The sequence below is a fragment of the Mobula hypostoma genome, chromosome 28 (assembly GCF_963921235.1).
Source record: "Mobula hypostoma chromosome 28, sMobHyp1.1, whole genome shotgun sequence".
Classification (NCBI taxonomy): Eukaryota; Metazoa; Chordata; class Chondrichthyes; order Myliobatiformes; family Myliobatidae; genus Mobula; species Mobula hypostoma.
In genome coordinates this window covers 35,995,391-36,019,815 of record NC_086124.1, presented here as the reverse complement: position 1 = coordinate 36,019,815, position 24,425 = coordinate 35,995,391, and the positions used below count along the sequence as shown (strand labels likewise).

Here is a 24,425-nt window from a genome sequence, read left to right as displayed (position 1 = left end):
GGGGGAGGGGGAGGGGGAGGGGGGGGAGGGGGGGGAGGGGGAGGGGGGAGGGGGAGGGGGAGGGGGGAAGGGAGAGAGAAGGGAGGGGGAGAGAAGGGAGGGGGAGAGAAGGGAGGGGGAGAGAAGGGAGGGGGAGAGAAAGGGAGAGAGAGGGGGAGAGAGAGCAGGGGTGGGAGAGACGGGGGAGAGAGACAAGGAGAGGGAGGGGTGAGAAAGGTGGGGGGGAGAGAGGGGGAGAGAGAGGGGGAGAGAGAGGGGGAGAGAGAGGGGGAGAGAGAGGGGAGAGAGAGGGGAGAGAGAGGGGAGAGAGAGGGGAGAGAGAGGGGAGAGAGAGGGGGAGAGAGAGGGGGAGAGAGAGGGGGAGAGAGAGGGGGAGAGAGAGGGGGAGAGAGAGGGGGGGAGAGAGGGGGAGAGAGAGGGGGAGAGAGAGGGGGAGAGAGAGGGGGAAGAGTAGGGGGAAGAGTAGGGGGAGGAGAGAGAGTGAAAGAAAGAGGGGGAGAGAGAGGGGGAGGGGGGCCAGAGAGACGGGACAGAGAGAGACAGGGAGAGGAGGGATAGAGAAGGGGAGGGGGAAAGGAGAGAAGGGGGAGAGAGGGGAAGAGGGGGTGACAGAGGAAGGAGAGTGGGGAGAGAGGGAAAGTTGGTGGAGGGGGGAGAGGTGGGGAGGACGGAGAGGGTGGGATAGAGAGGGGGAGAGAGGGGTGAGAGAGAGCAGAGAATGGAGAGGGTGGGAGAGAAGGGAGACAGGGGAGTGGGAGTGGGGAGAGGGGGTTGGGGGAGATAGGGAGAGAGGGAGAAAAGAGGGCAGAGAGAGGGGGAGAGGGATGGGGAGAGGAGGACGGGAGAGAGGGGGACAGGAGAGAGGGGTCAGGGATGGGGAGAACAGTGAGAGAGGGGGGAGAGAGGGGGGAGAGAGACGGTGGAGAGATAGACAGACGGGGGACGGGGGAGATAGAGGAGAGAGGAGGGATAGAGAAAGAGAGAGAGGAGGTGACAGACAGGGGCAAGAGAGGAAGGAGAGTGGGGAGAGATGGGGAGGATGGAGAGGGCAGGATAGAGAGAGGGAGAGAGAGGGAAAGAAAGAAAGAAAGAGGGAGGGAGAGAGCACGGGAAAAGAGTGGAGAGAGGGGAAAGAGAGAGAAAGAGAGAAAGAGGAGAAGTGGGGGCCAGAGAGAAGGGAGAACGAGTGGAGAAAGAGGAGGGATAAAGAAGAGGCATGGGGGGGGAAGGGGAGGGGGGAAGGGGAGAGAGAGAGGGGGAAGGGGAGAGGGGGGTGAGAGACAGGGGGCAAGAAGTGAGGGAGAGTGGGGAGGCACGAGAGTGCGCTGGTGGAGGGAGGAGAGGTGGTGAGGATGGAGAAGGCAAGAGAAGGGATAGAGAGCGGGAAGAAAGGGGGTAGATCGGGTGAGAGAACGGTGAGAGAGAGAGAGGAGTGGGGGGAGGGGAGTGGGGGGAGGGGAGAGGGGGAGGGGAGAGGGGGAGGGGAGAGGGGGAGGGGAGAGGGGAGAGGGGGGAGGGGGGAGAGAGGAGAGGGGAGTGCGGAGAGAGTGGGGAGAGGGGAGAGGGGGAGGGAGGAGAGGGGAGGGAGGAGAGGGGAGTGGGGAGAGAGTGGGGAGAGGGGAGGGGGAGAGTGGGGAGAGGGAGGAGAGGGGAGAGGGGGAGGGGTGTGGGGAGAGGGGAGAGGGGTGTGGGAAGAGGGAGAGGGAGAGGGAGAGGGGAGGGGGAGGGGGGAGTGGGGAGAGGGAGGGGGAGGGGGGAGTGGGGAGAGGGAGGGGGGTGGGAGAGGGGGGTGGGAGAGGGGGGTGGGAGAGGGGGGTGGGGAGAGGGGATTGGGGAGTGGGGGAGGGGGAGAGGGGAGAGGGACGGGGAGGGGGAGGGGAGGGGGAAAGGGGAGTGGTTAGTGGGGAGGGGGGAGTCGGGAGTGGGGAGTCGGGAGTGGGGAGTGGGGAGAGGGGAGAGGGGAGAGGGGAGGGGGAGTGGGGAGAGGGGAGTCGGGAGTGTGGGAGAGGGGAGTGGGGAGAGGGGAGTGGGGAGAGGGGAGAGGGGATTGGGGAGAGGGGAGTGGGGAGAGGGGATTGGGGAGTGGGGAGTGGTTAGTGGGGAGAGGGGAGTGGGGAGTGGGGAGAGGGGAGAGGGTAGTGGGGAGAGTGGGGAGAGGGAGGGGGGTGGGAGAGGGGGGTGGGGAGAGGGGAGTGGTTAGTGGGGAGAGGGGAGTGGGGAGTGGGGAGAGGGTAGTGGGGAGAGTGGGGAAGAGTGGGCAGAGGGCAGAGGGCAGAGGGGCGAGTGGACAGGGATGAACAAGCGGTGAAGGAATGTACAGAACTAATCCGAAGCAACTGACCTCTGCCGGAACTCCTGGAAGACGATGCGATTGGGGAATCCCTGGCGGCAGATGCGGATGCCCTCGAGCACACCGTTACACCGTAACTGGTCCAGTGTCAGGTGCGGTTCCAGCTTACCAGCCTGGGGGGAGAGGGTGCGTGTAGAGGGAGGAATGATAATCGGAGGAGATGGAGGGCAGGAGGTATGATGGGGAAGGAGGAGTTGGTGGGGATGAGGAAAAGGAATCGAAGAGAGGAGAGGAGGTATTGGGGGGGAAGGGGCAAGTACAGAAGAGCTCAGACCTGCTCCCCAATTCCCTCAGACTCTCTTCCCTTTCCTAACCCTCCCTCCGTCTGTCTCTCCATCCATCCTCTCACACCCTATCCCTCCTCTTCCCCTCCTCTCCCTCCCCTCAAGCCCCACTCTCTTCTTTTGGGGATGAACCTCCGTACAAAGATCAGGCTGGAGTTCCCAAGGGTGGCGGTCACTGACTCCCCCCTCCTCCTCCCCATCCCTCCCCCTCCTTCCCCCCTCTCCTGTCCCTCCCCGTCCTTATTGCTCCCCCTCCTCTCCCGTACTTCCCTCTGTCCCTCCCGTCTCTCTCCTCTCCCCATCCCTCCCCCTCCTCTCCCCATCCCTCACCCTCTTCTCGTGGTTCGGAATGATGCACCGTACGAAGTTTGGGTTGGTGTTCCGCAGGGTGGCCATCAGCTTGGACAGCGACTCCTTGTAGAGCTGTCCCACTGTCCGGAACATCCCCTTCTTGGTCTTGTAGGACGAGCCAAAGGCGACCTCGGCCATTCCCGATACCTGGTCCAAACCGACGATACGGTCCACTGATAGAGGGCAGGAGAGGAGAGGCGAGTGCCAGACAGTAAATATCTGCCTCCATCCCTACCAACCTGGCTCCCAGCTGCCAACCCCACACAATCTCACTGTCTCATCCCACTCCATGCCAACACTGTCATCCACTGAAGCTGCTGCTATTTGACTGCGTTTCGCCTCAGGATTGGCCTACCTACGTGCCCAAGATGGCACGTGCATAGAGATTGTGTAATACCCTGGTTTAAAACCATGCTTTATTTTGCACATTATAATTTATGCAGATCTCAAATTGCAAATCTATAAATAAAAAGTGTTCCTTTAATTACATTATACGATCTAGTATTTCATTTTTGTTGTTTAAAATAAAATGGCAGTTTATTAATAAGTTAAGTTTGTTGAATTAACCAATCAGATTTGTCTTGTTACCACTTTGGCGAAGGAGATGCCCTGGAGAGAAAAACGATGACTTTGATTCCGTATTCTCTCTAGCCATTCTAGAGAGAGTATGGAATCAAAGTTGTTTCGAGAAAGATGGAGAAAAGAAAACGAATACCAAACAGAGCAGGAGAACATGGTGAAACGCATTTTGGAAGTACAGAAGCAGAAGTCACTTCCAAGAGAACCACATCCTTAATGTGGTTTGGAAGCTCGTGTGCCTCAATGACCCGCAGAGCTATGCTGGCTGGAGTCAGGGCTTTGTGCTTTGGCTCTTGGTCACCCATACCAAACCGGTCAAAGGGTGGAGGCCAGACTCAGAATGGTCCAGTCCTCCAGGCTCAGGGCTAACAACCCTGACTGGTCAAACAAAATTGTTACGGAAACAGCAACAAAGATTCTTTCTAAATCTGAGTGCAATTGTATTCCTGGGTCTCTACCCAGGACTTGCATGACTGACAATAGCAAAAACCGAGAGGAAGCTACTGACACGATGAAGGAAGTCCTGAACACCACCAGAAGGTAGAGGACCGTCATTGTCGCCCTAGTGCCAGCGGGGTAACCGGCAGTAGGTGTGTCATGCAGACTAGAGGCTCTCAGAGAATGTGCAGATAAGTTTCAGTTAGCCAGCCAGCACATGACTTTGGAGAAAGGGCAAGAGGAGTCAGTCAAACACCTTTTGCTTGGACATGGCGTGGATATTTATTCTGGACTGGGCTTCAGCAGGAAACCATTTTGGCCCCATAGAGATATGTTGCTGTTAGATTGTATTCACAGTAATAGCTAACTCACTGTAAGCCTACGGTGAGAGGTTACAGTTGGTAGAACATAGAAAAGTATAGAACAGGCCTTTTGGCTCATGGTGCTGTGCCATCCGTAAACCTAACAAGTTGTGATCACTATTCCCAAGATGCTCCCTTCTGAGACCCTAATCATCTGTCCAGTCTCATTTCCCATCACAAGGCCTACTTTGGCCTCCCCACCAGTTGGATTTATCTACACACTGTGTTCAAAGATCGTCCTGGATGCACAGAGTCACAAAGCAGAGAAATAGCTCAATTAGCCCAACTGGTCTATGCTGATCAAGCTAGTCCTGACTGCAATTGGCCCAAATCGCTCTAACTCTTTCCTAATCCATGCACTTATCTAGCAACACACATAAAAATTGCTGGTGAACGCAGCAGGTCAGGCAGCATCTATAGGAAGAGGTACAGTCTATGTTTCAGGCCAAGACCCTTACTCTTGACGAAGGGTCTCGGCCCGAAACGTCGACTGTACCTCTTCCTACAGATGCTGCCTGACCTGTTACGTTCACCGGCAATCTTTTTGTGTGTTGCTTGAAATTCCAGCATCTGCAGATTTCCTCGTGTTTGCATGCACTTATCTAGATGATTTACACGCTGCCGATGCTTCCACCTCAACCACTATTGCTGGCAGCTCATCCAGCAACACAGTACAAGCCAACCTTTAACCTGCTCCTAGATCCTAGGTCAATCTAACACTTCCCTCCCACACAAGCTTCATCTTAGATGTCCCTAATATTTCTGCCTCCAAAAACCTACCTCTGACATAGATTCCTCCAATCACCTCAAAATTCTGGCCACTTCTAACCTGGGGCTGTCCACTCGATCTCCGCCTCCTATCATCTTGTTCACCTCTGTCAAGTCACCTCTCATCCTCCTTCACCCCAGAGAGACAAGCCCCAGCTCGCTCAGCCTTTCCCCATCAGACAGGCTGCCTAGCCCAGGCAGCATCCTGGTAAACCTCCTCCACACCCTCCTGTAATGAGGCGACCAGAATCAAACAGAATATTCCAGATAAGGAGGTGGCTGGGGGGGGGGGGCAAGAGGAGAGACAACTCCCACTCACCGTCCTTCCAAAGGTCAGCGACAAAGCGGTCAGTGGACAGGTGCAGGAGGGAGGCAACGTTGTCGTTCAGAGGGTCCATGTTTTTCATCAACCACTCGTCAGCCTTGTAGTCAACCTACGGGGGGCGGTGGGGGGGCAGTGAGGGGGAGAGGGGGTTAGTGAAGGAAGGTAGAGGGGTAGTGAGAGGGAAGTGAGGGGGAGAAAGGGGGGTAAGTGAGGGGCAGAAAGGAGAGAATGGGAGAGAGAATGCGAGAAGGGGAGGGAGAGAAGGGGAGGATGGAGGGGGAGAGAGGAGGGTGGAGAGGGGAGGGCCGAGGGGGGAGAGGAAGGGGGAGGGGAGAGAGGGAAGGGTGAAGGGGGGAAGGGTGGAGACGAGAGAGGGAGGGGGAGGGTGGGGAAAGGGGTGAGGGTGGAGAGGAGGGGGAGACAGGAGGGTTTAGAGGAGTGCAGAATATAAGTTACAGGGTGAAGAATTCGAGAGAAGCAGGGAAGGAGGGAGGGGAAATGAGGGGGAGGGCATGGCTGCAAGGAGGGCAGCAAGGTAGGTGGGGAGCTGAGATAGATGAGGGGAGATGGGTTCAGACTGTCACTGACCACACTGGCGAAGTGCAGGGAGGGAGGATGGATGGAGGTGTGGAGGGAGGGGAGATGGGTTCAGACTGTCACTGACCACACTGGCGAAGTGCAGGGAGGGAGGATGGATGGAGGTGTGGAGGGAGGGGAAGAGTTCAGACTGTCACTGACCACACTGGCGAAGTGCAGGGAGGGAGGGGAGATGGAGGTGTGGAGGGAGGGGAGATGGGTTCAGACTGTCACTGACCACACTGGCGAAGTGCAGGGAGGGAGGATGGATGGAGGTGTGGAGGGAGGATGGATGGGTTCAGACTGTCACTGACCACACTGGCGAAGTGCAGGGAGGGAGGATGGATGGAGGTGTGGAGGGAGGATGGATGGGTTCAGACTGTCACTGACCACACTGGCGAAGTGCAGGGAGGGAGGATGGATGGAGGTGTGGAGGGAGGGGATGGGTTCAGACTGTCACTGACCACACTGGCGAAGTGCAGGGAGGGAGGATGGATGGAGGTGTGGAGGGAGGATGGATGGGTTCAGACTGTCACTGACCACACTGGCGAAGTGCAGGGAGGGAGGATGGATGGAGGTGTGGAGGGAGGGGATGGGTTCAGACTGTCACTGACCACACTGGCGAAGTGCAGGGAGGGAGGATGGATGGGTTCAGACTGTCACTGACCACACTGGCGAAGTGCAGGGAGGGAGGATGGATGGAGGTGTGGAGGGAGGATGGATGGGTTCAGACTGTCACTGTGGATGGGTTCAGACTGTCACTGACCACACTGGCGAAGTGCAGGGAGGGAGGATGGATGGAGGTGTGGAGGGAGGGGAAGAGTTCAGACTGTCACTGACCACACTGGCGAAGTGCAGGGAGGGAGGATGGATGGAGGTGTGGAGGGAGGGGAGATGGGTTCAGACTGTCACTGACCACACTGGCGAAGTGCAGGGAGGGAGGATGGATGGGTTCAGACTGTCACTGACCACACTGGCGAAGTGCAGGGAGGGAGGATGGATGGGTTCAGACTGTCACTGACCACACTGGCGAAGTGCAGGGAGGGAGGATGGATGGAGGTGTGGAGGGAGGATGGATGGGTTCAGACTGTCACTGACCACACTGGCGAAGTGCAGGGAGGGAGGATGGATGGAGGTGTGGAGGGAGGATGGATGGGTTCAGACTGTCACTGACCACACTGGCGAAGTGCAGGGAGGGAGGATGGATGGGTTCAGACTGTCACTGACCACACTGGCGAAGTGCAGGGAGGGAGGATGGATGGGTTCAGACTGTCACTGACCACACTGGCGAAGTGCAGGGAGGGAGGATGGATGGGTTCAGACTGTCACTGACCACACTGGCGAAGTGCAGGGAGGGAGGGGAAGGGTTCAGACTGTCACTGACCACACTGGCGAAGTGCAGGGAGGGAGGGGAAGGGTTCAGACTGTCACCGAGATCTGTGGAATTCTATGCCACAGGCAGCTGTGACACCAAGTCTATGTATATTTAAGGCAGAGGTGAATAGATTCTCGATAATTCGGGGCATGAAGGAATACGGGGAGAAGGCAGGAGATTGGGGCTGGGAGGGAAACTGGTCAGCCATGGTTGAACGGCCAACTCAATGGGCCAAATGGCCCAGTTCTGTCCCTATATCTTATGGTCTTATGGCATAGCGGAGGAAAAGGTTCAGACTGTCACTGTCTTTGCTGGCGAAGTGGAGGGAGTGAGTGGGGAGATGAAGGGGGGTGATAGATGAGGGGAGAGAAGGGTTGGGGAGATAGTGGAGAGACGAGGGGAGTGAGTGGAGGTTACGTGATATCCTGGTGGAGTGGAGGAAGGGAGGGTGGAGAACAGGAGAGGGAGGGGAGAAATGAGGAGAGGGAAGGGAGAGGAGAGAGAGGGAGGGGAGATTCAAGGAGAGGGGGGAGAGGCAAGAAGGAGGGGAGAGACGAGGAGAGGTAGGGGAGAGTCGAGGAGAGGGAGGGGAGAGTCGAGGAGAGTCGAGAGAGGGAGGGGAGAGTCGAGGAGTGGGAGGGGAGAGACGAGGGGAGGGAGGGGAGAGACGAGGGGAGGGAGGGGAGAGGCGAGGAGATGGGGAGGGGGGAGGGGCAAGAGATGGGGGGAGAGGCGAGAGATGGGGAGAGGCGAGAGAGGGAGGGGAGAGGCGAGAGAGGGAGGGGAGAGGCGAGAGAGGGAGGGGAGAGGCGAGAGAGGGAGGGGAGAGTTGAGGAGATGGAGGGAAGTGGCGAGAGATGGAGGGGAGAGGGAGAGGCGAGAGATGCAGGGGAGAGACGAGAGATGGAGGGGAGAGGCGAGAGATGGAGGGGAGAGGCGAGAGATGGAGGGGAGAGGCGAGAGATGGAGGGGAGAGGCGAGAGATGGAGGGGAGAGGCGAGAGAGGGAGGGGAGAGACGAGAGAGGGAGGGGAGAGACGCGAGATGGAGAGGAGAGGCAAGAGAGAGGGAGGGGAGAGGCGAAAGATGGGGAGGGGCAAGAGATGGGGGAGAGGCGAGAGATGGGGAGAGGCGAGAGAGGGAGGGGAGAGGTGAGGAGAGGGGGGAGAGGCGGGAGAGGGAGGGGAGAGGCGAGAGGGGGAGGGGAGAGGCGGGAGGGGGAGGGGAGAGGCGGGAGGGGGAGGGGAGAGGCGAGAGAGGGAGGGGAGAGACGACAGAGGTAGGGGAGAGATGAGGAGAGGGGGAGAGGGAGGGAAGAGGCGAGAGAGGGAGGGGAGAGGTGAGGAGAGGGGGAGAGAGGCGGGAGAGGGGGGGAGAGGTGGGAGAGGGAGGGGAGAGGCGAGAGAGGGAGGGGAGAGGCGAGAGAGAGGGAGGGGAGAGGCGAGAGAGGGAGGGGAGAGGCGAGAGAGGGAGGGGAGGAGAAGGGGGGAGAGGCGAGAGAGGGAGGGGAGAGGCGAGAGACGGAGGGGAGGAGAAGGAGGAGAGGCGAGAGAGGGAGGGGAGAGATGGGGGGGGAGAGGCGAGAGAGGGAGGGGAGAGGCGAGAGAGGGAGGGGAGAGGCGAGAGAGGGGGGGAGAGGCGAGAGAGGGAGGGGAGAGGCGAGAGAGGGAGGGGAGGAGAAGGAGGAGAGGGAGGAGAGAGGCGAGGAGAGGGAGGGGAGAGGCGAGAGGGGGAGGGGAGAGGCGAGAGAGGGGGAGGGGAGAGGCGAGAGAGGGGGAGGGGAGAGGCGAGAGGGGGAGGGGAGAGGCGAGAGGGGGAGGGGAGAGGCGAGAGGGGAGGGGAGAGGCGAGAGGGGAGGGGAGAGGCGAGAGAGAGGGAGGGGAGAGGCGAGAGAGGGAGGGGAGGGGGAGAGAGAGGGAGGGGAGAGGCGAGAGAGGGAGGGGAGATGTGAGAGATAGAGGGGAGAGGCGCGAGATGGAGGGGAGAGGCGAGAGAGGGAGGGGAGGAGAAGGAGGAGAGGCGAGAGAGGGAGGGGAGAGATGGGGGGAGAGGCGGGAGAGGGGGGAGAGGCGAGAGAGGGGAGGGAGGGAAAAGGCGGGAGAGGGGGGGAGAGGCGGGAGAGGGAGGGGAGAGGCGAGAGGGGGGGAGGGGAGAGGCGAGAGGGGGGAGGGGAGAGGCGAGGGGGGAAGGGGAGAGGCGAGGGGGGAAGGGGAGAGGCGAGAGGGGGAAGGGGAGAGGAGAGAGGGGGGAGGGGAGAGGCGAGAGGGGGGGAGGGGAGAGGCGAGAGAGGGAGGGGCGAGGCGAGAGAGGGAGGGGAGAGGCGAGAGAGAGGGAGGGGAGAGGCGAGAGAGGGGGAGGGGAGAGGCGAGAGAGGGAGGGGAGAGGCGAGAGAGGGATGGGAGGAGGAGGAGGAGAGGGAGGAGAGAGGCGAGAAGAGGGAGGGGAGAGGCGAGAGAGAGGGAGGGGAGAGGTGAGAGAGAGGGAGGGGAGAGGTGAGAGAGGGAGGGGAGAGGCGAGGGAGAGGGAGGGGAGAGGCGAGAGAGGGGGAGGGGAGAGGCAAGAGAGAGGGAGGGGAGAGGCAAGAGAGAGGGAGGGGAGAGGGAGGGGAGAGGCGGGAGAGGGAGGGGAGAGGTGAGAGAGGGAGGGAAAGGCGGGAGAGGGGGGGAGAGGCGGGAGAGGGAGGGGAGAGGAGAGAGAGGGAGGGGAGAGGCGAGAGAGGGAGGGGCGAGGCGAGAGAGGGAGGGGCGAGGCGAGAGAGAGGGAGGGGAGAGGCGAGAGAGGGGGAGGGGAGAGGCGAGAGAGGGAGGGGAGGAGAAGGAGGAGAGGGAGGAGAGAGGCGAGGAGAGGGAGGGGAGAGGCGAGAGGGGGAGGGGAGAGGCGAGAGGGGAGGGGAGAGGCGAGAGAGAGGGAGGGGAGAGGCGAGAGAGGGAGGGGAGAGGCGAGAGAAGGGAGGGGAGAGGCGGGAGAGTGAGGGGAGAGGCGAGAGAGGGAGGGGAGAGGCGAGAGAGAGGGAGGGGAGAGGCGAGAGAGAGGGAGGGGAGAGGCGAGAGAGAGGGAGGGGAGAGGCGAGAGAGGGAGGGGAGAGGCGAGAGAGGGAGGGGAGAGGCGAGAGATAGAGGGGAGAGGCGCGAGATGGAGGGGAGAGGCGAGAGAGGGAGGGGAGGAGAAGGAGGAGAGAGGCGAGAGAGGGAGGGGAGAGGCGAGAGATGGAGGGGACAGATGAGGAGAGGGGGGAGAGGCGGGAGAGGGGGAGAGGCGAGAGAAGGAGGGGAGAGGCGAGAGAGGGGGGAAGAGGCGGGAGAGGGGGGGAGAGGCGGGAGAGGGAGGGGAGAGGCGGGAGAGGGAGGGGAGAGGCGGGAGAGGGAGGGGAGAGGCGGGAGAGGGAGGGAGAGGTGAGGAGGGGGGGAGAGGCGGGAGAGGGAGGGGAGAGTCCAGAGAGGGAGGGGAGAGTCCAGAGAGGGAGGGGAGAGGCGGGAGAGGGAGGGGAGAGGCGAGAGGGGGAGGGGAGAGGCGAGAGGGGGAGGGGAGAGGCGAGAGGGGGAGGGGAGAGGCGAGAGGGGGAGGAGAGGCGAGAGAGAGGGAGGGGAGAGGCGAGAGAGAGGGAGGGGAGAGGCGAGAGAGAGGGAGGGGAGAGGCGAGAGAGGGAGGGGAGAGGCGAGAGAGGGAGGGGAGAGGCGAGGGAGAGGGAAGGGAGAGGCGAGAGAGGGAGAGGAGAGGGGGGGAGAGGGGGGAGAGGGAGGGGAGAGGCGAGAGAGGGAGGGGAGAGGTGAGGAGAGGGGGGAGAGGCGGGAGAGGGAGGGGAGAGGCGGGAGAGGGAGGGGAGAGGCGAGAGAGGGAGGGGAGAGGCAAGAGAGAGGGAGGGGAGAGGCAAGAGAGAGGGAGGGGAGAGGCGAGAGAGGGAGGGGAGAGGCGAGAGAGAGGGAGGGGAGAGGCGAGAGAGAGGGAGGGGAGAGGCGAGAGATAGAGGGGAGAGGCGCGAGATGGAGGGGAGAGGCGAGAGAGGGAGGGGAGGAGAAGGAGGAGAGAGGCGAGAGAGGGAGGGGAGAGGTGAGAGATGGAGGGGACAGATGAGGAGAGGGGGGAGAGGCGGGAGAGGGGGGAGAGGCGAGAGAGGGAGGGGAGAGGCGAGAGAGGGAGGGAAGAGGCGGGAGAGGGGGGAGAGGCGGGAGAGGGAGGGGAGAGGCGGGAGAGGGAGGGGAGAGGCGGGAGAGGGAGGGGAGAGGCGGGAGAGGGAGGGGAGAGGCGGGAGAGGGAGGGAGAGGTGAGGAGGGGGGAGAGGCGGGAGAGGGAGGGGAGAGTCCAGAGAGGGAGGGGAGAGGCGGGAGAGGGGGAGGGGAGAGGCGGGAGAGGGGGAGGGGAGAGGCGGGAGAGGGGGAGGGGAGAGGCGAGAGAGGGAGGGGAGAGGCGAGAGGGGGAGGAGAGGCGAGAGAGAGGGAGGAGAGGCGAGAGAGAGGGAGGGGAGAGGCGAGAGAGAGGGAGGGGAGAGGCGAGAGAGGGAGGGGAGAGGCGAGGGAGAGGGAGGGGAGAGGCGAGGGAGAGGGAGGGGAGAGGCGAGAGAGGGAGGGGAGAGGCGAGAGAGGGAGGGGAGAGATGAGGAGAGGGGGGAGAGGGAGGGAAGCGAGAGAGGGAGGGGAGAGGTGAGGAGAGGGGGGAGAGGCGGGAGAGGGAGGGGAGAGGCGAGAGAGAGGGAGGGGAGAGGCGAGAGAGAGGGAGGGGAGAGGCGAGAGAGAGGTAGGGGAGAGGCGAGAGAGAGGTAGGGGAGAGGCGAGAGAGGGGAAAGGCGAGAGAGGGAGGGGAGAGGCGAGAGAGGGAGGGGAGAGGCGAGGGAGGGAGGGGAGATGTGAGAGATAGAGGGGAGAGGCGAGAGAGGGAGGGGAGAGATGAGGGGGGGAGAGGCGGGAGAGGCGAGAGAGGGAGGGGAGAGTCGAGGAGAGGGAGGGGAGAGTCGAGGAGAGTCGAGAGAGGGAGGGGAGAGTCGAGGAGTGGGAGGGGAGAGACGAGGGGAGGGAGGGGAGAGACGAGGGGAGGGAGGGGAGAGGCGAGGAGATGGGGAGAGGCGAGAGATGGGGAGGGGCAAGAGATGGGGGGAGAGGCGAGAGATGGGGGGAGAGGCGAGAGATGGGGAGAGGCGAGAGATGCGGAGAGGCGAGAGATGGGGAGAGGCGAGAGATGGGGAGAGGCGAGAGATGGGGAGAGGCGAGAGAGGGAGGGGAGAGGCGAGAGAGGGAGGGGAGGGTTGAGGAGATGGAGGGGAGAGGCGAGAGATGGAGGGGAGAGGGAGAGGCGAGAGATGGAGGGGAGAGGCGAGAGATGGAGGGGAGAGGCGAGAGATGGAGGGGAGAGGGAAGAGATAGAGGGGAGAGGCGCGAGATGGAGAGGAGAGGCAAGAGAGAGGGAGGGGAGAGATGAGGAGAGGGAGGGGAGAGGAGAGGGAGGGGAGGGGCAAGAGATGGGGGGAGAGGCGAGAGATGGGGAGAGGCGAGAGAGGGAGGGGAGAGGTGAGGAGAGGGGGGAGAGGCGGGAGAGGGAGGGGAGAGGCGAGAGGGGGAGGGGAGAGGCGGGAGGGGGAGGGGAGAGGCGGGAGGGGGAGGGGAGAGGCAGGAGGGGGAGGGGAGAGGCGAGAGAGGGAGGGGAGAGACGAGAGAGGGAGGGGAGAGATGAGGAGGGAGGGAAGAGGCGAGAGAGGGAGGGGAGAGGTGAGGAGAGGGGAGAGGTGAGGAGAGGGGGAGGAGAGGCGGGAGAGGGGGAGAGGTGGGAGAGGGAGGGGAGAGGCGAGAGAGGGAGGGGAGAGGCGAGAGAGAGGGAGGGGAGAGGCGAGAGAGGGAGGGGAGAGGCGAGAGAGGGAGGGGAGGAGAAGGAGGAGAGGCGAGAGAGGGAGGGGAGAGGCGAGAGGGAGGGGAGGAGAAGGAGGAGAGGCGAGAGAGGGAGGGGAGAGATGAGGGGGGGAGAGGCGAGAGAGGGAGGGGAGAGGCGAGAGAGGGAGGGGAGAGGCGGGAGAGGGAGGGGAGAGGCGGGAGAGGGAGGGGAGAGGCGAGAGAGGGAGGGGAGAGGCGAGAGAGAGGGAGGGGAGAGGCGAGAGAGGGAGGGGCGAGGCGAGAGAGGGAGGGGCGAGGCGAGAGAGGGAGGGGCGAGGCGAGAGAGGGAGGGGCGAGGCGAGAGAGGGAGGGGAGAGGCGAGAGAGGGAGGGGAGAGGCGAGAGAGGGAGGGGAGAGGCGAGAGAGGGAGGGGAGAGGCGAGAGAGGGGGAGGGGAGAGGCGAGAGAGGGAGGGGAGGAGAAGGAGGAGAGGGAGGGGAGAGGCGAGGAGAGAGGGAGGGGAGAGGCGAGAGGGGGAGGGGAGAGGCGAGAGAGAGGGAGGGGAGAGGCGAGAGAGAGGGAGGGGAGAGGCGAGAGAGGGGGAGGGGAGAGGCGAGAGAGGGGGAGGGGAGAGGCGAGAGGGGGAGGGGAGAGGCGAGAGGGGAGGGGAGAGGCGAGAGGGAGGGGAGAGGCGAGAGAGAGGGAGGGGAGAGGCGAGAGAGGGAGGGGAGGGGGAGAGAGAGGGAGGGGAGAGGCGAGAGAGGGAGGGGAGATGTGAGAGATAGAGGGGAGAGGCGCGAGATGGAGGGGAGAGGCGAGAGAGGGAGGGGAGGAGAAGGAGGAGAGGTGAGAGAGGGAGGGGAGAGATGGGGGGGAGAGGCGGGAGAGGCGAGAGAGGGAGGGAAAAGGCGGGAGAGGGGGGGAGAGGCGGGAGAGGGAGGGGAGAGGCGAGAGAGGGAGGGGAGAGGCGAGAGAGGGAGGGGAGAGGCGAGAGGGGGGAGGGGAGAGGCGAGAGGGGGGAGGGGAGAGGCGAGAGGGGGGGAGGGGAGAGGCGAGGGGGGGAGGGGAGAGGCGAGGGGGGAAGGGGAGAGGCGAGAGGGGGGGAGGGGAGAGGAGAGAGGGGGGGAGGGGAGAGGCGAGAGAGGGAGGGGCGAGGCGAGAGAGGGAGGGGAGAGGCGAGAGAGAGGGAGGGGAGAGGTGAGAGAGAGGGAGGGGAGAGGTGAGAGGGGGGAGGGGAGAGGCAAGAGAGAGGGAGCGGAGAGGCGGGAGAGGGAGGGGAGAGGCGGGAGAGGGAGGGGAGAGGTGAGAGAGGGAGGGAAAGGCGGGAGAGGGGGGGAGAGGCGAGAGAGGGAGGGGAGAGGAGAGAGAGGGAGGGGAGAGGCGAGAGAGGGAGGGGAGAGGCGAGAGAGGGAGGGGCGAGGCGAGAGAGGGAGGGGCGAGGCTAGAGAGAGGGAGGGGAGAGGCGAGAGAGAGGGGAGGGGAGAGGCGAGAGAGGGGGAGGGGAGAGGCGAGAGAGGGGGAGGGGAGAGGCGAGAGAGGGAGGGGAGGAGAAGGAAGAGGCGAAGAGAGGGAGGGGAGAGGCGAGAGGGGGAGGGGAGAAGCGAGAGGGGGAGGGGAGAGGCGAGAGGGGAGGGGAGAGGCGAGAGAGGGGGAGGGGAGAGGCGAGAGAGAGGGAGGGGAGAGGCGAGAGAGGGAGGGGAGAGGCGAGAGAGGGAGGGGAGAGGCGAGAGAGGGAGGGGAGAGGCGAGAGAGAGGGAGGGGAGAGTTGAGAAGAGAGGCGGGAGAGGGAGGGGAGAGGCGAGAGAGGGAGGGGAGAGGCGAGAGAGAGGGAGGGGAGAGGCGAGAGAGAGGGAGGGGAGAGGCGAGAGAGGGAGGGGAGAGGCGAGAGAGGGAGGGGAGAGGCGAGAGATAGAGGGGAGAGGCGCGAGATGGAGGGGAGAGGCGAGAGAGGGAGGGGAGGAGAGGAGGAGAGAGGCGAGAGAGGGAGGGGAGAGGCGAGAGATGGAGGGGACAGATGAGGAGAGGGGGGAGAGGCGAGAGAAGGAGGGGAGAGGCGAGAGAGGGGGGAAGAGGCGGGAGAGGGGGGGAGAGGCGGGAGAGGGAGGGGAGAGGCGGGAGAGGGAGGGAGAGGTGAGGAGGGGGGGAGAGGCGGGAGAGGGAGGGGAGAGTCCAGAGAGGGAGGGGAGAGGCGAGAGAGGGAGGGGAGAGGCGAGAGAGGGAGGGGAGAGGCGAGGGAGGGAGGGGAGATGTGAGAGATAGAGGGGAGAGGCGAGAGAGGGGGGGAGAGATGAGGGGGGGAGAGGCGAGAGAGGGAGGGGAGAGGTGAGAGAGGGAGGGAAAAGGCGGGAGAGGGGGGAGAGGCGGGAGAGGGGGGGAGAGGCGGGTGAGGGAGGGGAGAGGCGAGAGAGGGAGGGGAGAGGCGAGAGGGGGGAGGGGAGAGGCGAGAGGGGGAGGGGAGAGGCGAGAGACGGAGGGGAGAGGCGAGAGAGAGGGAGGGGAGAGGCGAGAGAGGGAGGGGAGAGGCGAGAGAGGGAGGGGAGGAGAAGGAGGAGAGGGAGGAGAGAGGCGAGAGAGGGAGGGGAGAGGCGAGAGAGGGAGGGGAGAGGCGAGAGGGGGAGGGGAGAGGCGAGAGAGAGGGAGGGGAGAGGTGAGAGAGGGAGGGGAGAGGCGAGGGAGAGGGAGGGGAGAGGCGAGAGAGGGGGAGGGGAGAGGCGAGAGAGAGGGAGGGGAGAGGTGAGAGAGGGACGGGAGAGGCGATAGAGGGAGGGGAGAGGCGGGAGAGGGAGGGGAGAGGCGAGAGAGGGAGGGGAGAGGCGGGAGAGGGGGACGGGAGAGGCGGGAGAGGGGGACGGGAGAGGCGGGAGAGGGGGAGGGGAGAGGCGGGAGAGGGGGAGGGGCGGGAGAGGGAGGGGAGAGGGGAGAGAGGGAGGGGAGAGGCGGGAGAGGGGGAGGGGAGAGGCGAGAGAGGGAGGGGAGAGATGGGGGGGAGAGGCGGGAGAGGGGGGAGAGGCGAGAGAGGGAGGGGAGAGGCGGAAGAGGCGGGAGAGGGAGGGGAGAGGCGGGAGAGGGGGAGGGGAGAGGTGAGAGAGGGAGGGGAGAGGAGAGAGAGGGAGGGGAGAGGAGAGAGAGGGAGGGGAGAGGCGAGAGAGAGGGAGGGGAGAGGCGAGAGAGAGGGAGTGGAGAGGCGAGAGAGGGAGGGGAGAGGCGGGAGAGGGAGGGGAGAGGCGAGAGAGGGAGGGAAAAGGCGGGAGAGGGGGGGAGAGGCGGGAGAGGGAGGGGAGAGGCGAGAGAGGGAGGGGAGAGGAGAGAAAGGGAGGGGAGAGGCGAGAGAGAGGGAGGGGAGAGGCGAGAGAGGGAGGGGAGGAGAAGGAGGAGAGGGAGGGGAGAGGCGAGAGAGGGAGGGGAGAGGCGAGGAGGGGGAGGGGAGAGGCGAGAGGGGGAGGGGAGAGGCGAGAGAGAGGGAGGAGAGAGGCGAGAGAGGGAGGGGAGAGGCGAGAGAGGGAAGGGAGAGGCGAGAGAGAGGGAGGGGAGGGTTGAGGAGATGGAGGGGAGAGGCGAGAGATGGAGGGGAGAGGCGAGAGATGGAGGGGAGAGGCAAGAGAGGGAGGGGAGGAGAAGGAGGAGAGAGGCGAGAGAGGAAGGGGAGAGGCGAGAGAGGGAGGGGAGAGGCGAGAGATGGAGGGGAGAGATGAGGAGAGGGGGGAGAGGTGAGGAGGGGGGAGAGGCGGGAGAGGGAGGGGAGAGTCGAGAGAGTCGGGAGAGAGGGACGAGAGAGGCGAGAGGGGGAGGGGAGAGGCGAGAGAGAGGGAGGGGAGAGGCGAGAGAGAGGGAGGGGAGAGGCGAGAGAGGGAGGGGAGAGGAGAGGGAGAGGGAGGGGAGAGGCGAGGGAGAGGGAGGGGAGAGGCGAGAGAGAGGGAGGGGAGAGGCGAGAGAGGGAGGGGAGAGGCGAGAGAGGGAGGGGAGAGACGAGAGAGGGAGGGGAGAGATGAGGAGAGGGGGGAGAGGGAGGGAAGAGGCGAGAGAGGGAGGGGAGAGGTGAGGAGAGGGGGGAGAGGCGGGAGAGGGAGGGGAGAGGCGAGAGAGAGGGAGGGGAGAGGCGAGTGAGAGGGAGGGGAGAGGCGAGTGAGAGGGAGGGGAGAGGCGAGAGAGGGAGGGGAGAGGCGAGAGAGGGAGGGGAGAGGCGAGAGAGAGGGAGGGGAGAGGCGAGAGAGAGGGAGGGGAGAGGCGAGAGAGGGAGGGGAGAGGTGAGAGATAGAGGGGAGAGGCGCGAGATGGAGGGGAGAGGCGAGAGAGGGAGGGGAGGAGAAGGAGGAGAGGCGAGAGAGGGAGGGGAGAGATGAGGAGGGGGGGAGAGATGAGGAGGGGGGGAGAGGCGGGAGAGGGGGAAAGGCGAGAGGGGGAGGGGAGAGGTGAGAGTGGGAGGGAAAAGGCGGGAGAGGGGGGGAGAGGCGGGAGAGGGAGGGGAGAGGCGAGGGGGGGAGGGGGAGGCGAGAGATGGGAGGGGAGAGGCGATAGAGGGGGAGAGGCGAGAGAGGGAGGGGAGAGGTGAGAGAGAGGGAGGGGAGAGGCAAGAGAGGGAGGGGCGAGGCGAGAGAGGGAGGGGAGAGGCGAGAGAGAGGGAGGGGAGAGGCGAGAGAAGGGGGAGGGGAGAGGCGAGAGAGGGAGAGGAGAGGCGAGAGAGGGAGGGGAGGAGAAGGAGGAGAGGGAGGGGAGAGGCGAGAGAGGGAGGGGAGAGGCGAGAGGGGGAGGGGAGAGGCGAGAGGGGGAGGGGAGAGGCAAGAGAGAGGGAGGGGAGAGGCGAGAGAGGGAGGGGAGAGGCGAGAGGGGGAGGGGAGAGGCGAGAGAGAGGGAGGGGAGAGGCGAGAGAGGGAGGGGAGAGGCGAGGGAGAGGGAGGGGAGAGGCGAGAGAGGGAGGGGAGAGGCGAGAGGGGGAGGGGAGAGGCGAGAGAGAGGGAGGAGAGAGGCGAGAGAGGGAGGGGAGAGGCGAGGGGGGAGAGGAGAGGCGAGAGAGAGGGAGGGGAGAGGCGAGAGAGAGGGAGGGGAGAGGTGAGAGAGGGAGGGGAGAGGCGAGAGGGGGAGGGGAGAGGCGAGAGAGGGAGGGGAGAGGCGAGAGAGAGGGAGGGGAGAGGCGAGAGAGGGAGGGGAGAGGTGAGAGATAGAGGGGAGAGGCGCGAGATGGAGGGGAGAGGCGAGAGAAGGAGGGGAGAGGCGAGAGAAGGAGGGGAGGAGAAGGAGGAGAGGTGAGACAGGGAGGGGAGAGAGGAGGGGGGAGAGATGAGGAGGTGTGAGAGGCGGCAGAGGGGGGAGAGGCGAGAGAGGGAGGGGAGAGGTGAGAGTGGGAGGGAAAAGGCGGGAGAGGGGGGGAGAGGCGAGAGAGGGAGGGGAGAGGCGAGGGGGGGGAGGGGGGAGGCGAGAGGTGGGAGGGGAGAGGCGATAGAGGGGGAGAGGCGAGAGAGGGAGGGGAGAGGTGAGAGAGAGGGAGGGGAGAGGCAAGAGAGGGAGGGGCGAGGCGAGAGGGGGAGGGGAGAGGCGAGAGAGAGGGAGGGGAGAGGCGAGAGAAGGGGGAGGGGAGAGGCGAGAGAGGGAGAGGAGAGGCGAGAGAGGGAGGGGAGGAGAAGGAGGAGAGGGAGGGGAGAGGCGAGAGAGGGAGGGGAGAGGCGAGAGAGGGGGAGGGGAGAGGCGAGAGGGAGGGGAGAGGCGAGAGGGGGAGGGGAGAGGCGAGAGGGGGAGGGGAGAGGCGAGAGAGCGGGAGGGGAGAGGCGAGAGAGGGAGGGGAGAGGCGAGTGAGAGGGAGGGGAGAGGCGAGAGAGGGAGGGGTGAGGCGAGAGGGGGAGGAGAGGCGGGAGTGGGAGGGGAGAGGCGGGAGGGGGAGGGGAGAGGCGGGAGGGGGAGGGGAGAGGCGGGAGGGGGAGGGGAGAGGCGAGACAGGGACGGGAGAGGCGAGAGAGAGGGAGGGGAGAGGCGAGAGAGGGAGGGGAGAGGCGCGAGATGGAGGGGAGCGGCGCGAGATGGAGGGGAGAGGTGAGAGATAGAGGGGAGAGGCGCGAGATGGAGGGGAGAGGCAAGAGAGGGAGGGGAGTGGCAAGAGAGGGAGGGGAGGAGAAGGAGGAGAGAGGCGAGAGAGGGAGGGGAGAGGCGAGAGAGGGAGGGGAGAGGCGAGAGATGGAGGGGAGAGATGAGGAGAGGGGGAGAGGCGAGGAGGGGGGAGAGGCGGGAGAGGGAGGGGAGAGGCGAGAGAGGGAGGGGAGAGTCGAGAGAGGGAGGGGAGAGGCGGGAGAGGGGGAGGGGAGAGGCGAGAGGGGGAGGGGAGAGGCGAGGGAGAGGGAGGGGAGAAGCGAGAGAGAGGGAAGGGAGAGGCGAGAGAGGGAGGGGAGAGGCGAGAGAGGGAGGGGAGAGGCGAGAGAGGGAGGGGAGAGGCGAGAGAGGGAGGGGAGAGGCGAGAGGGAGGGGAGAGATGAGGAGAGGGGGGAGAAGGAGGGAAGAGGCGAGAGAGGGAGGGGAGAGGTGAGGAGAGGGGGGAGAGGCGGGAGAGGGGGGAGGAGAGGCGAGAGAGGGAGGGGAGAGGCGAGAGAGAGGGAGGGGAGAGGCGAGAGACAGGGACGGGAGAGGCGAGAGAGAGGGAGGGGAGAGGCGAGAGAGGGAGGGGAGAGGTGAGAGATAGAGGGGAGAGGTGAGATAGAGGGGAGAGGCGAGAGGGGGAGGAGAGGCGGGAGGGGGAGGGGAGAGGCGGGAGGGGGAGGGGAGAGGCGGGAGGGGGAGGGGAGAGGCGGGAGGGGGAGGGGAGAGGCGAGACAGGGACGGGAGAGGCGAGAGAGAGGGAGGGGAGAGGCGAGAGAGGGAGGGGAGAGGCGCGAGATGGAGGGGAGCGGCGCGAGATGGAGGGGAGAGGTGAGAGATAGAGGGGAGAGGCGCGAGATGGAGGGGAGAGGCAAGAGAGGGAGGGGAGTGGCAAGAGAGGGAGGGGAGGAGAAGGAGGAGAGAGGCGAGAGAGGGAGGGGAGAGGCGAGAGAGGGAGGGGAGAGGCGAGAGATGGAGGGGAGAGATGAGGAGAGGGGGAGAGGTGAGGAGGGGGGAGAGGCGGGAGAGGGAGGGGAGAGTCGAGAGAGGGAGGGGAGAGGCGGGAGAGGGGGAGGGGAGAGGCGAGAGGGGGAGGGGAGAGGCGAGGGAGAGGGAGGGGAGAAGCGAGAGAGAGGGAGGGGAGAGGCGAGAGAGAGGGAGGGGAGAGGCGAGAGAGGGAGGGGAGAGGCGAGAGAGGGAGGGGAGAGGCGAGAGAGGGAGGGGAGAGACGAGAGAGGGAGGGGAGAGATGAGGAGAGGGTGGAGAAGGAGGGAAGAGGCGAGAGAGGGAGGGGAGAGGTGAGGAGAGGGGGGAGAGGCGGGAGAGGGGGGGGAGAGGCGAGAGAGGGAGGGGAGAGGCGAGAGAGAGGGAGGGGAGAGGCGAGAGAGAGGGAGGGGAGAGGCGAGAGAGAGGGAGGGGAGAGGCGAGAGAGGGAGGGGAGAGGTGAGAGATAGAGGGGAGAGGCGCGAGATGGAGGGGAGAGGCGAGAGAGGGAGGGGAGGAGAAGGAGGAGAGGCGAGAGAGGGAGGGGAGAGATGGGGGGGAGAGATGAGGAGGGGGGAGAGGCGGGAGAGGGGGGAGAGGCGAGAGAGGGAGGGGAGAGGTGAGAGTGGGAGGGAAAAGGCGGGAGGGGGGGAGAGGCGGGAGAGGGAGGGGAGAGGCGAGGGGGGGAGGGGAGAGGCGAGAGGGGGAGGGGAGAGGCGAGAGAGGGAGGGGAGAGGTGAGAGAGAGGGAGGGGCGAGGCAAGAGAGGGAGGGGGGAGGCGAGAGAGGGAGGGGAGAGGCGAGAGAGAGGGAGGGGAGAGGCGAGAGAGAGGGAGGGGAGAGGCGAGAGAAGGGGGAGGGGGGAGAGGCGAGAGAGGGAGGAGAGAGGCGAGGAGAGGGAGGGGAGAGGCGAGAGAGAGGGAGGGGAGAGGCGAGAGAGGGAGGGGAGAGGCGAGAGGGGGAGGGGAGAGGCGAGAGAGAGGGAGGGGAGAGGCAAGAGAGAGGGAGGGGAGAGGCGAGAGAGGGAGGGGAGAGGCGAGGGAGAGGGAGGGGAGAGGCGAGAGAGGGAGGGGAGAGGCGAGAGAGGGAGGGGAGAGGCGAGAGAGAGGGAGGAGAGAGGCGAGAGAGGGAGGGGAGAGGCGAGAGGGGGAGGGGAGAGGCGAGAGAGAGGGAGGGGAGAGGCGAGAGAGAGGGAGGGGAGAGGCGAGAGAGGGAGGGGAGAGGCGAGAGGGGGAGGGGAGAGGCGAGAGGGGGAGGGGAGAGGCGAGAGGGGGAGGGGAGAGGCGAGGGAGAGGGAGGGGAGAAGCGAGAGAAGGAGGGGAGAGGGAGGGAAGAGGCGAGAGAGGGAGGGGAGAGGTGAGAGAGGGAGGGAAAAGGCGGGGGGGGGGAGAGGCGGGAGAGGGAGGGGAGAGATGAGGAGGGGGGGAGAGGCGGGAGAGGGGGAGAGGCGAGAGAGGGAGGGGAGAGGTGAGAGAGGGAGGGAAAAGGCGGGAGAGGGGGGAGAGGCGGGAGAGGGAGGGGAGAGGCGAGAGAGGGGGAGGGGAGAGGCGAGAGAGGGGGATGGGAGAGGCGAGAGAGGGAGGGGAGGAGAAGGAGGAGAGGGGGGGAGAGGCGGGAGAGGGTGGGAGAGGCGAGAGAGGGAGGGGAGGAGAAGGAGGAGAGGGGGGGAGAGGCGGGAGAGGGGGGGAGAGGTGAGAGAGGGAGGGGAGGAGAAGGAGGAGAGATAACTGACCTTCCCGGCGTAGTGGAGCACACAGAAGTCAGCCTTGTCCTTGAGCTGCCGCACCTTCTGGAAGTTAGGATGTGCTCCCTGTTCCTGGATCAACTTGTCCACAAAACTCCGATCCGTCGCCTTGGGGAACCAGCACTCCTCGTCCAACAGTGCCAGAATTCCCGGAGCGTTCGCCTGTGGTGTGGGGAGGATGGACGGGTTAAACCTCACACCCAGTGGACAGGGAGCTGGGTTACACACACACCCCCAGCACATACAGAACAATACAGCACAGAAACAGGCCCTTCAGCCCATCAAACTATTATCTGCCTGCTCCCATTGACTTGCACTCAGACCATAGCCCTCCATATCCGTCTTCCATATACCTACCCAAACTTCTCTTAAATGTTGAAATGAAACCCACATCCACCACTTGTTCACGCAGCTCGTTCCACACTCTCACCACCCTCAGAGCGAAGAAGTTTCTCCTCATGTTCCCCTTAAATTTTTCACCTTGCACCCTTAACCCATGACCTCCAGTTTCAGTCCCACCCAATCTCATAATTCTGTATACCCCTTTGGATCTCTCCTCAATCACTTGCACTCCAGGGAAAACCGACTTAACCAATTTAACCTTTCCTTATTACTGAAGTCCTCAAGTTACATCCTTGTACAATTTCTCTCTACTTTATTTACATCATTCCTGCAGGTAGGTGACCAAAACTACACACAATACTCCAAATTAGGCCTCACCAACATCTTATACAACTTCAACATAACATCCCATCTCCTGTACTCAATAGTTTGATTTATGAAGGCCAACGTGCCAAAAGCTTTCCTTTTGACCGTACTACGTCCTACTGTGGCTGGTCCTACTGAAGTCCTCGTACTTGTCTGCATTAAATTCCATCTGCCATTTTTCAGCCCACTGCAAGCCATGACGGTCTTCCTTGCTGTCTACTATTCCCACGATCTATGTGTCACCTGAAAATTTGCTGATCCAGTCAACCAGATCATCAATATAGATGACAAACAACAACGGACCCAGCACCCACTAGTCAGAGAGGCAACCATCTACTGCCACTTTCTCTCTTCTCCCACAAAGCCAATGTCTAATCCAATCTAATACCTCAAACTGAAAGCTGAGTGACTGAACCTTCCTGATCAACCTCCGATGCAGGACCTTGTCAAATGCCTTGCTGAAGCCCATGTAGACAACATTCATCAACTTTCCTGCTAATTTCCTTGAAAAACTCTGTAAGATTAGTTAGACACAATCTACGACACACAAAGCCATGCAGGTCAACCACCGATTTTTCCGGAAACTGATGGTTTGGCACCTCTTAATTCAGATGAAGTTGTGAGCCATAGTTTACTGGGCAGTCATTAGATGGCACTGTGTGTAGAACATACGTGCGACTCTTGTCAAGGATGGCTTTAAGAAGAGCCATAGAGTGTGTGGAGAAAAACCGTCTGCAAACTCTGAAGGAGCTACCGAGTATGTGACGAATCTGTTAAGCTCATAGCTGACGTAAACCTTAGTCCTGAGCGGATGAAACTGCATTATCCTGGCAATGTACACCTATAAAACATTAGCAGCAGAAGACGAAGATCCCACAGGATTCAAACAATCTCAGGACAGTTACCATTTGTGGGTGCTCCAACACAGCAGGTACTCACAGATGTAAACAACTGGTCAGGGAAAAAAGTAAATACCTTAAGGCCTTGAAAGGTGTTAGAATTTACCCAGTAAAGTATCAGGCAAATAACAATAGCTGGATTACTTAGATCAGCAACTATTCAGGTGACACATAAAACATGAAAGATCCTTTGGGAGGGGAGGGAGAAGGGTGGGAGATAGAAGCTTCGACACGAAAGAATAGCTGGCACAAGCTTTGCTAACTTGATGTTTGACACTGCGTCTGAAGAAATGATTTGACAGCATTTTGTGTACCAAAGGAGAAAGTAGCTGTTCGTAATTTGCTTCCGTATGCAAAAAATGTTACAGGACCTGCTTTCGAAGTGAGGTGGATGATCGTCAACGACAAAATACCCACCTTATGGACTGGGAAATGATAGTTGATAAAAACACTGCAAGTGATGATGATCAAACTGAAAGATTTACTGTCAACAAGTTAATTGAGTTGCTGGGTGATTTAATCAAAGGGCTTGAGAAAAGTACCTTCCTGACAGAAAACTACTAATGAATTTTTATTTGAAGCAACAAATATTACACAGGGAGAGATGAAAACACATGAAACAATTTCGAATGGGTGAAATGTTTAAAAATTAATAATCCTTTTTAAGCTTCCACAGTCCATTTTTACCATTATTATTGCATGATCTCTTATAATCTGGCAAAAGTGTTAATGCAGCAACGCCCAGGAGCTGCGGGTGCCGGAAATCGGTGATCAGTCCCTGAGAGTACAATGTTCCCACAACTTTCACGCAACTGATGGCAAAGTCACGGGCC

The 24,425-nt window shown here is 62.9% G+C and overlaps 1 protein-coding gene across 7 annotated transcripts in view; it reads right to left on the bottom strand.

Annotated features, from left to right (window-relative positions):
- LOC134339037 (myosin-10-like) overlaps positions 1 to 24,425 on the bottom strand; it is a 277,554-nt gene that overhangs the window by 162,702 nt on the left and 90,427 nt on the right. For all 7 annotated transcript variants that reach the window (XM_063035301.1, XM_063035302.1, XM_063035305.1 and 4 more), the window contains 4 exons: positions 21,974 to 22,147; positions 5,452 to 5,566; positions 2,965 to 3,158; positions 2,342 to 2,463 (listed from right to left, as the gene is read on the bottom strand). In XM_063035301.1, coding sequence (XP_062891371.1) covers positions 2,342 to 2,463; positions 2,965 to 3,158; positions 5,452 to 5,566; positions 21,974 to 22,147 — 605 coding nt within the window. The remainder of the gene's footprint in view (positions 1 to 2,341; positions 2,464 to 2,964; positions 3,159 to 5,451; positions 5,567 to 21,973; positions 22,148 to 24,425) is intronic.